Source organism: Carassius gibelio, chromosome A18 (genome assembly GCF_023724105.1).
Source record: "Carassius gibelio isolate Cgi1373 ecotype wild population from Czech Republic chromosome A18, carGib1.2-hapl.c, whole genome shotgun sequence".
NCBI classification, from domain to species: Eukaryota; Metazoa; Chordata; class Actinopteri; order Cypriniformes; family Cyprinidae; genus Carassius; species Carassius gibelio.
Genome location: NC_068388.1, coordinates 29,855,531 through 29,866,878, shown reverse-complemented (window position 1 = coordinate 29,866,878; position 11,348 = coordinate 29,855,531). Strand labels below are relative to the sequence as shown.

At 39.9% G+C, this 11,348-nt stretch overlaps 1 protein-coding gene across 1 annotated transcript; it reads left to right on the top strand.

Annotated features, from left to right (window-relative positions):
• Positions 1-2,795: 2,795 nt before the first annotated feature.
• Positions 2,796-10,948, top strand: LOC127934051 (uncharacterized). Its single transcript, XM_052531236.1, has 4 exons — positions 2,796-9,614; positions 9,695-9,959; positions 10,064-10,298; positions 10,391-10,948. Exon 1 carries the CDS (start codon positions 6,469-6,471, stop codon positions 7,960-7,962), a length of 1,494 nt encoding a protein of 497 aa, XP_052387196.1. The 5' UTR covers positions 2,796-6,468; the 3' UTR covers positions 7,963-9,614; positions 9,695-9,959; positions 10,064-10,298; positions 10,391-10,948.
• The last annotated feature ends 400 nt before the right edge of the window (positions 10,949-11,348 follow it).

Sequence of the window (11,348 nt, the reverse complement as noted above, 5' to 3'; positions counted from 1 at the left end):
GCACTTCATGGTGTTGAGCAACAGCAAATCGCGGATTAAACCCAGTGTGTTGTAGTTGTCAGAGAAGTTTGATGAAGCATCCCTGAAGCAGCAGCCGTTAATATCGACAGCATTGACCAAAGATTAACGAGGCTCGTGGGTATATTAACTGTGTTACCGGTGTGGTAATATGATAGCATGCCTCACAACGTAACTGAACAATAGCCTTTCAATAAACAATGTCTGAAGCATGTTCGCCAAATAGCACTAGTTTGTAAATATGAAATACTTTGCTTAGCTTCGTGAAGACGTCCAAAGATGAATTATAGTGGAAATGGTCAGTTGTTCGTGGATGCTTTGGTTTGTTGAATATATAGCTTCTTCCAGCGAGGAGCAGATCTCGGGTAGGTTGTGATTTGGTCGTATTAATACACACTGACGATGAATCGCGTGCGAAAGTCTATATCAAGCTTACTTGTATAAATTCAGTCTGCTGCTTGACAAACAACACGGCGAATTCGCGTAAATTCGCGACTGAAATCTGGTGAGATATTCTGTGGAAATCCTGCAAAACCTGATTTGACGCTTTGTATGGAGATAGATTCGCCGTCTGATAGTTCCTGAGCAAAGGTTCTCGTGAGCAGTTCGAGCCTTGCGAGTCGTTGAGAATCTTTGCGAGTCGTTGAGCATACTTACCGAGAGCAGTAGTGGCACGTACAGGTATATATATGTCCCGTGTCTAAGAGGAGAGATGTGGTGATTGGAGCGATTTGACAGCTGACCACATCAGCTGTTCACAGCCTTGCCTCCGTGGCCTGACTGAACTGACGCTGCGCTCGATTAAAGCAATTAAAACGATTAATATATGCTCCTTTTTTAACATTTTCACTTAATATAAAAAATAAAATGTAGTAATGAATGGGGCTGACCTGAAAAGTATATTTTCTGTACTTAAATTGCATTGTAATATCCTATGGCACTGTTATATATATAATGTAGATCTGTTTGTAAAATGATGCTTATGTACCCTCTCATCGTTTTTTTTTTTTTTTTTTGGTGTGTGTGTGTGTTCTAGTTTGTTCTTTTTTGTTAAGGAATGGTAAATATTTTTGTTATACAAGATATGGCACTGTACATGCTACCTGTTGTTGTCAATAAAGCATTATATATATATAAAACAAATAAACAACTAATGACACAACACAAAAAATAGCACAAGAGGGTCTGGCTGCAGACTTGCACTCTCATGCTGTGTCCCAAACCACTCTCATGCTGTGTCCCAAAGTGCATGCACAGGAGTGCGACGAAGGGTGTCCCAAACTGAAGTGTTTTTTTTTTTTTTTTCTTATTGCAAAAAACAGATATACAATAAGGCAGTACAAGATAGTAATGAGATTCACAAGAACAGAGCACCAAAACAAAAAATGAAGAAATAAGAAAACGGAATAATAATAAAACATAAAAAAAAAGGAATTATACAATAGGGTCTTCTAATAGATTAAATTGTTTCAATATCAACATCACAAAAGGTACAATTATTGTGATCAATATTGAATCTATATCTAAGAAACTCTAAAGATGGGTAGACATCATTAAAAATTTTAAAGTGTACTTCCTTGGGGGGTATAGGGAAGGAGATATACATGGTTCTTAATTTAACAATAGAGCTCTTGGGAAAAAGATTATTAACAAGAAGATTAAAAAAAGATTATTGACTAGCTTGATTTGGAAATTTATCTTGGGTCAATAAAGTCCTTATTAACTTATTTGGCAGGCGGTTACTAATGAAATCTTGCCCATTTATTATCAAAGAAGGTAAATGAAGAGCTTCGGTTACATTAGGCAATGTGTTACTTACCAACATTACAAAGGCCTTTGGAATACAGTTCAATACTCTGTTATATTGCTTGCCATCACAATGTATACTATATTTTTCACAGAAAGTACTGTGATCCAAAAATATAACCATCTTTCCCTAGCAGGTGAACAACAGCCCAGACACCTCTTTTCCACCAATCACTTATAAAAAGTGACTTATTCCTAAATAAAATGTACCTATTATTCCAAATAGGTGAATTATGTGGGGAAAAATTATGTTTATAAATCATCTTCCAATATAAAAGAACCTGTGTGTGATATTCTGATAATTTGAGAGGAAGTTTTGGCTTTGAAAAATCACATCGTAATAAGAATTCTATTCCACCAACACTTTCAAAGATATTTCTAGGGGCGCAGAACCAGAAACTGTCATTATTTGTTAGAAAATTTTTGAGAAGTTCCATTCATACAGTCAAAGTCTATGGCCTGCAAACCCCCTTCTTTGTAATCCTTCACTAGTGTCCCTTTTTTAACATAATGAGCTTTCCTCTTCCAAATGTAATTAAAATTCATTTGATTAATTAACTTAATTTTCTTATTAGAAATGGGAAGGGATCCTGCAGGGTAAATACATCTAGATAGAGATTCCACTTTTGTCAATAAATTCTTCCAAATATAGAAATATCTCTCTGCATCCATCTATCCAATCTGGCCTTACCTTCATCAATTCTATTAGATATATTAAGTGATTCACTTAGTTCTTTATCTTTGGTAATTAGAATACCAAGATATTTGATCCTAGATTTAACTGGTACATTGCAAATTTGTGTGAGCTGAGATTCTTTCAATGTCAAAATATTTCACATTTACTTAGATTAAGACATAAGCCTGAGGCATTAGAAAAATTATTAATAACTTTGAGAGTTTTTGGAACCTGATCAGAATTCTTTAGAAATAAGACTGTGTCATCAGCTAATTGACTGATCACTATGGAATCATCAAAAACCTTCAAATGCTCAATGTCAAAATTTTTAATTGCAAGAGCAAGCATTTCAGCAGCCAAAATAAAAAGTAAAGGCGAAATTGGACAGCCTTGTTTAATACCTCGACTTATATTAAAGCGTGGAGTGGTCCCTTAAGTCAATGAAACAGAACAATTTGTATCCCGATATAAACTACCAATTATACTTCTAAATTGTTTCCCAAACCCATACAATTCTAAATCTGCAAAGATAAAAGGGTGTTCGACTGTGTCGAACGCTTTGTAGAAATCAAGAAAAAACATGATACCGTCAGCGTTAATTTTGTCTATATAATCAATCAAATCAAGGACCAAACGTAAATTATTATGAATCGATCTACCCCACAAAAACCCTGACTGCGTATTACTTATAATCTGTGATAATCCGGTTTTCAAACGATTAGAATAAATGTGTGCTAACAATTTATAATCATTATTTAATAATGTAATGGGCCGCAAATTATCAAAAAATTTAGGATCTTAGCCTGGTTTAGGAATGAGAATTATAACCCCTTGCTTCATAGTATGGGAAAGTGAAAGACATTCAGTAACCTCTGTTAAAGCCTTGAATAAAATACATTTTATAGAATCCCAAAAATTTTTGTAAAAGTTGGCCATTAAACCATCGGAGCCAGGAGATTTGTCAGAGGGTAAAGATTGCAAAGCATTCTCCAACTCCTGTAACAAGATTTTTGCATCACAAATCTCTTTAAACTCTGAACTGATTTGTGGAATAAATGGCTTAATACTCTCAAAAAATGTATCTGCATTAATTTTAGAAAATTTCGATTTATATAAGTTACTATAAAAGGAAAATATTTTTTGTGCAATATCATGAGCGTTCGAAGATTCATTGCCATCGATAATTAAGGATTGTATATTATTTTTCTCCTGCCTGCTCTTTTCCAATCTGCAGAAGTACACTGAATTTCTCTCCCCCTCTTCTATCCATTTGGCCCTTGAACGAATATAAGCACCTTTCACCTTTTCAACATAGATAGTATCAAGTTTGGATTGTAAGAATAAAAGCTTTGTTCTATCTGAATCAGTAGACTGACTATTACTGCAACATTCACTTATCTCTCTAATAAGATTAACTTCTTCTAAATGGGTCGATTTTTTTAGCTGTTTACCAAAGGAAATAGAATAACTACGAACTCTAAATTTCAAATATTCCCATTTAACTAATATTTGAGGAGAATGAAGAATCTTCAGTCACTTCTGTAACAATATTTTTAACTCCTTGACAAAAGGCCTCCGAATTAAGAAGATTGGTGTTAAATTTCCAATATCCCTTATTACGACGCCGTGCAGTCAGAGACTTTAAATTTAAACCAATCATGCAATGATCAGAAATTGGTGTGGAGGATACGAAACAATCTAAAATATGTTCCTTAATGTGGAATGAGATAATCCAGAAGTCCAATCTTGATTTGCTTGACCCATCTGGTTTTAACCAAGTCAAACAGGTCAAAAGAATTACAAAAATTACATAAAATAGGATTATAGTGATGGCTTTTAAATTTAGATGGAAAACGGTCGAACCAATCATCCTGCACCATGTTAAAATCCCCTCCTAATATAATATTGTCTGTGGAATATGCAAGTTTCAGGCCCATTATAACTTCAGAAACTTCTGATATCATTTCCCTGTTTTGATTAGTATTATTGTAACCATATATGTTCCCTATTATAGTAAACATGTCATCAATGGAAAGCACACAAATGAGCCAGTGACCATTGTCACTGGATTTATATACAATTACTTTTCCGGGGCAATTATAAAACAAAATGGCAACTCCCGCTGAACGATTAGTTCCATGACTGATTAGTCCAAAATTTCTCATCTAAAACACTTGAGTGAGTTTCTTGCAACATATAACAGTGTGCCTTTTTACCTTTACAGAATAAGAAAAGAGCTTTGCGTTTCACGCTATCTCGAAGACCCCTAACGTTGAAAGAAGAAAAACAGAAATCTGATTTTAAAGAGAACATTTGAACAAGAATAAAGTAAATTGGAACGAATTAACTTTGCTGTGAAAGAAATGCTTAACGTCCCTTAAACAGACATTATAGAGTCCTTCTTAAGTTCCTTATTAAAGACATAGGACTGCCGCGAAAATCTTAAGTAGTAGAGATTCTTTTGCCGTCGATGTAGCCATATGGACCTCTAAAATAAGCTCGGTGACCTGCTTCTCTTGCCTGCTTTATCTGCGGCCACAGTAGTGCTCTTGCCTCCCTGTCGACTGGAAGGATGTGCTCGGCGAAACTGATGCTCAGATCTTTACATACTGAGCAATTCTTCGTAAGACGCCAGAACTCATCTCTGTAGTGCCTCATTGTGAATTGGATAACCACCTGTCGGTTTCGCCCCATATCCAACTTTCCTACGCGATGTACCGAATCCACCATACTTTCGAATTTTGTGGACCACTGTGGCTTGATCTTCACCATGATACCAAGTACCTCGTCCCGTATTCTTTCTTCTGTTTTCTCTTTTAAACCGCGAAGCTTGAGATTCCAGCGTCGCTTATAACGCTCCAGTTCCTGAACCCGCTCCTTAAGCTCCGCATTATCCTTTGCCATCTTAGACACTTCTTTTCCAAGGTTACTCGACGCAGATTTGCAGTCTTTGATCTCCTTTGCATTAAATTCAACACCTTTTGCCAGTTCAGCAATCATTACCGTATTCTGCTTTAGTTGCGTCCCGAAAGCGTCTCCATCATGGCTGTCAGATTATTTATGGTGTCAAGAATGGCGGCGTTGGAAACCTCAGGCTGACCATCCCCTTTTACTTTTTTTTGAGGTACTGGAATTTTAGTAGGTGTAGATTCCAGCGGTCTCCTTATACTCACTGATAGTCATGAGACATTAATGCGTGTGCACCCAAAGAATCATCACCTGCTGCAGCTGTCTTCGGTTTCGGCATATCTTTTGCTTAAAGAGTCCTAAAAAACCACCCAACAGTGTGCAGTTATGCACCTTAATTACACATGCAGCCGAATCAACTAAATAAACTAAACCTGAAGGTCATTCAATGCAAAAATTTGGGACTAATGATCAGAGTCACAACAAAGTATGTGTGCTCAGTTCGCCATCTTGCCGACTGGATCTGAAGTGTGTGGACTCCGAAGTGCGGATGTGAAGTGCGAGTGCGTCACAGCGTCAAGACGTAAGCTGTCCCAAAAGGCTTGTTCGACTTCACGCAGCTCTGCGCAAACCGATCGTCGGCTGATGTGTGTTACGTACCTGGACTCATTTAGTGTGTTTTTGCCCCTGTGACCCAGTTTCTGTCTTCCGTGTTTGGTTTGATTAGTTCCCAGGTGTGTCTATTCTATTCCCCATGTGTTCCATGTCCCTGTTAATTTAGTGATTCCATCCACCTGTGTTTCCCCATTATCCCAGGTACATAAGCCTTGTCCTTTCAGTTCTGTTTTGTCGGGTCTACTCACTTGCTATTTACGTGTGTCTACCTCTGTGCTCCACGTGTTGGATATATTAAAAGCCTTATTTCATTTATCCTCTGCTCCGTGTTTCTTCTGGCAGCGTAAACCGTAACAGAAGACCCGACCCAAAAAGAGAGTCTAAAACTGTGTTTTTCACTCCGTTTTGTTTTAGTTTTTTCACAGTCTTTTCATTTCGTAGTGTCGATGGAACCCCTCTATAGCCCCGAATTCCTCCTTCGCAGGAAGCAGGAGCAGGAAGGACGTTCTCTCGAGGACCATACCAGACGGTTTCTTCTGTTAGCTAATGCCATCAGCTACCCGGACTACGTGCTCTGCACCTTCTACAACACCAGCCTGAACTCCAAGTGCAGTGCGTTGTCGCCCGAAGATGGTCCTCGGGAGGAATTCGCCGCATTTGTGGAGTGGACTCTGGCGAGAAATGGCTCACCTCTCACTTTCTGCCCCATAGAGGATCTCGCCAGTCCCACTCCCGACCCAGAGACCAGCCAGCCACCATCCCACCACACGGAGCCAGAGCCCACTGCAGCCGCAGAGCCCGAGCCATCCAGTGACATGGAGCAGGATCTCGAGAGCGCGACTGACCAGGTGTGTGAGCCGGCAACACCGTGCATCGTGGGAGTCCTAGTGGAGATCGAGGGCATGGAGGAAAGCCCTGCCCACACATCCACAACTGTGGGTGAGCTACATCCGGTCTCGGGTAACATGGAGCAACTTTTGGATCTAATGGACTGGTCTATGGAGGTAATCCCTAATATTCCTGTTTCTCCGCTGGTTCCGTCCAGACCTGATTCCCCTGTATACCCTCTCAATCTCCCACTCCTACCTCCTCCAGTCATTTCCTCTGCTCCATTTCCGCTGGTTCCATCCAGCCATGAATTTTCTGTTTCTCTGCTGGTTCCGCCCAGCCCTGAGTTTTCTGTTTCTCCACTGGTTCCGCCCAGCCATGAATTTTCTGTTTCTCCGCTGGTTCCGCCCAGCCATGAATTTTCTTTTTCTCCACTGGTTCCGCCCAGCCCTGAGTTTTCTGTTTCTCCGCTGGTTCCACCCAGCCCTGAATTTTCTGTTTCTCCGCTGGTTTTGCCCAACTATGAATTTTCTGTTTCTCAACTGGTTCCGCCCAGCCCTGAATTTTCTGTGTCTCAGTTGGTTCCGCCCAGCCCTGAGTTTCCTGTGTCTCCGCTGGTTCCGCCCAGCTCTGAATCTTCTGTGTATCCTGTGTTCCCTCCCGGCCTCCCTCTCCCACCTCCTCCTGGACCTGCCGGTCCATCTGCTCCACTTCCGCTGGCTCCGTCCAACCCTGATCCTCTTGTCTTTCCTCTCATCCTTCCTCTCTCTCCTCCTCCTCCTAGACCAGCCAGTTCCTCGTCATCCCTGCTGGTGCCAGTCAGTCCCGCAGCTCACCCTCAGTCCGCACCATCTGGGCGCGATGGTTTGCCGCTGGACTGCCAGTCTCCAGCTCCACCTTGGCGCGTTAAGGCCCTGTCTGCTGGCCTCCTCCTGGGAGTCTGTCCTCCACCGGAACCTCCTCCCAAGTTCCCACCCACGCCTCCCTCGGTTGTTTCTACGGTGCGAGGACGCACCTACCGGGAGGGGGGAGTACTGTTACATACCTGGACTCATTTAGTGTGTTTTTGCCCCTGTGACCCAGTTTCTGTCTTCCGTGTTTGGTTTGATTAGTTCCCAGGTGTGTCTATTCAATTCCCCATGTATTCCATTTCCCTGTTAATTTAGTGATTCCATCCACCTGTGTTTCCCCATTATCCCAGGTACATAAGCCTTGTCCTTTCAGTTCTGTTTTGTCGGGTCTACTCACTTGCTATTTACGTGTGTCTACCTCTGTGCTCCACGTGTTGGATATATTAAAAGCCTTATTTCATTTATCCTCTGCTCTGTGTTTCTTCTGGCAGCGTAAACCGTAACAACTTGAAGCAGTGCATGCCGGTTAGAAATTTTGTCCGACTTGATACAGCGCTGATACCACGTGACTGTGACGTGTGCCATCAAAGTACCGCGAGAGCTATTCGAGAGTAGCCGGAGAACTCAGCCAGCGCAGCTTCTGAAGAGCGGCTGCACAGTTTCTGATGATGACACAACTGATCCACGATTGGCTGTATTCACGGATGACACCGATGACGTGCATTTCAAGTTTATTGTGAGTCGGGGACTTCAGTTTAAGAAATTCTCATATGGACTTTTAAAACAGTTCAATACGTTTTTATGTCGTCTTCATCTTATAAATCATATATATTAAATATTGTTTTACTGTATTTACTTTATTGTTAATATAGAGTTTGTGTATGTTAATTTTGCATGACTTTCTTTTTTATACAGACCTTTTACAGTATTCTGCAACATAACCTATTCAAATGAGCATTTTTAATAACTAAAATGTTAATCTTAAAAACATACAATCTAATGTGGTCATAAATGTATGCTCCTATACAAATGATACATAATACATTATGTTCCTCCATTTGTTTGGTTTCTTCATATTCTCTAGTTTATTTTGCTGTGTTTATACTTCACCTGCATGTGGTTAGCAAACTGCTAACAACTTGCTGTAACTTCAACTTAACAACTTGACAACATTCTGTTCACTTTCAAATAGTTGGTCTAAATCACAATATAAATCCAACAGAATTGTGCTTTTCTGTATATGAAAATCATTGGTGTTGTTTAAAATGTTAAAAAGAGCTCAGCTGGAGGGTACTGTAAATCTTGTTGCTGAAACCTTCTTAAAAACACATACCCACCAGGGAATTTTTTAATAGGTTACTTTTATCATTTTGTATTAGCAGAAACACCCATGTCATACTGCTAAAGTATATATCCAATATGTTACCTTGTTTTGGAAGACACCCTTCCAAAACACCACTTATACACACATCTTAAGCACGTGTTAATACCATTAATACATAGAGTTACTTAATCACTAAATCATGAAAACAATGGTACAAATGTTGAGCCAAAACTGAAAGTGGACTTAAAATGGTAATTGCAATTGTTGCTAACTATAAGTAATAATGAATGGAAAAGGTGTGGGGTATGGTGCCATTGTTTCTTAGGATATATAAAGAACCTGCATAACCCTGTGTAACACACAACAAAATAGACAACGTAACCATTAATGTGTTAGACAGCAAAGGCAATGTTGTCATGCTAACGGTTTCCAAGGACATCGCTGAAAGAATGCAAAATGGTAAGTAAACCACATGACTGTGAAATAATTACAAGTCACCAATGATTTGTGCAAGTGTTTTATTTATCATTTATTCCCCCAGATCAAATGTTCCTTTCCTATGTCATGGAGAAAGCTGTTGAAACAAAAGGTACACATTTACTTAATGAACAAGAATATACAGGAAATAATTCTTGAGTGACACTGACCACATCTACAATCTCCAAACAGCTCTCCAGCTTGTGCTGCAAAGCTTCTCCAACCTCCTATTCCATGTCCCACTACCTCCATTAGGTCGCCAGCACCCCTAAACCTCAGTTTTGTGAAACCACCATCCAGTGCCCCATTACTACCACTAGGCCCCCTGTACTACTTACCTCCACTGTCAAGGACCCACCACCTTCCACTCTGCAACCTGGTGCAGTGTGTGGAAACCCTTCAGCATCCATTCAACCTTCATCCCCTTCCTTCCAGTCAGACAGGCATGAATCTCAAGGTATTGCATCAAATACTGTAAGGAAGATCAATGGCAATACTGTTGTTAAATTACATAATTTTCTTTGTTGATCTATTTCTCTCCTTATCCCCTCCATTTTACAGAAATAACACATACAATGACACTATTTCTACTGGACCTTACAAAAACTCACCAGCACCTTTATTTTCGGAACAAAATGGCATTCTATAAAAAAAATACAAAACTTATTCTCACTAAAGGGCTACAACTTGTCAAGTGAGAAAATTCATGTTAGCAAACATGTTAACTACTTATAAGAGAGTGAAAGACAGGCGCCGTGCAACTGGGGAAGGGAAGATCACCTGGGAGTACTATACAGTAAGTTGCTTTACTTTGTTTCCGAAATAACATTGTCATGTGTTACAAGACTGAAACAATGGTCATTTTCATTTTACATCCACCCCCACCAGCTAATGGATGAGTTATTTGGGTCATCGGGGATCGGTACTGCACCACCTGGCACCATTCACTCCATACCTCTGGGTTTGGAAGAGACCTCTTCCACAAGCAGGCCCACAACGTCTTCTCTTCAAGACCAGCCGGTAGGTGCTAGTATGGATGAACAGCCAGGAACTGCTACCATACAAAATGCAAACATCACAAGAAGGCAAAGACGACCACTTACAATTCCTGGACGCTTATGAAGAGCATGCAGAGAGAAGGACTGCTGTGCTTGAGTCCCTGGTAAGGCCAGATCTGGAGAGATGGCGGCGACTTAAGGAGAGGCGGAGAAGGTCCTTCAAAAAAAAAAGATGGTGACCAGCTTGGGATCAATTGTGGAGGAGCAAATTATGCATCTATTACAGAACCCACATGAACCCCAATAAAATTATAATCTAAAGATGTTATCTCTTTTGATTTACACCTTTCCCCAAAATGTCATATGTTTTTTTTTTTCCCAAATAACAATTTCTAATGACAAACTAATTTTGTTCAATAAAATATATTTTTTTTATTTCAACACAAAATCGGTTTGTTTGTTTTATCATTTGTTGAATATTTCTGAACATTCAAATATTTAATTTTCATCTTTTGTTTTGTATGTTAAGTATAAACATACAAGTTAGATCTGGCCACAAATCTGGTCTCTATAATGACATACATTAGTGTTGTGGGGTTGCTGGGGTTCATCATCAACACCATCACCTACCACAACAACTTGATCACTGGGCTATAAACAAAGATTATGCAAAATGCAGCAGGCTGAGACTGCTGAGCTGATATTAGAAATGCTTCTCGTTTGCAGGTAATGGAGCCTCCTAAACTTAGATTTTAGAATGCCAAATGCATGCTCAATGACCACGCGAGCTGCATTGAGCTTTCTGTTAAAATATTTTTGCCTAGCAGACAAGTGGCCATTGTCTCTGT

Bases quoted from the DNA above. Each gene is read 5' to 3' on its own strand.
- LOC127934051 (XM_052531236.1), top strand. From the start codon at position 6,469: ATGGAACCCCTCTATAGCCCCGAATTCCTCCTTCGCAGGAAGCAGGAG.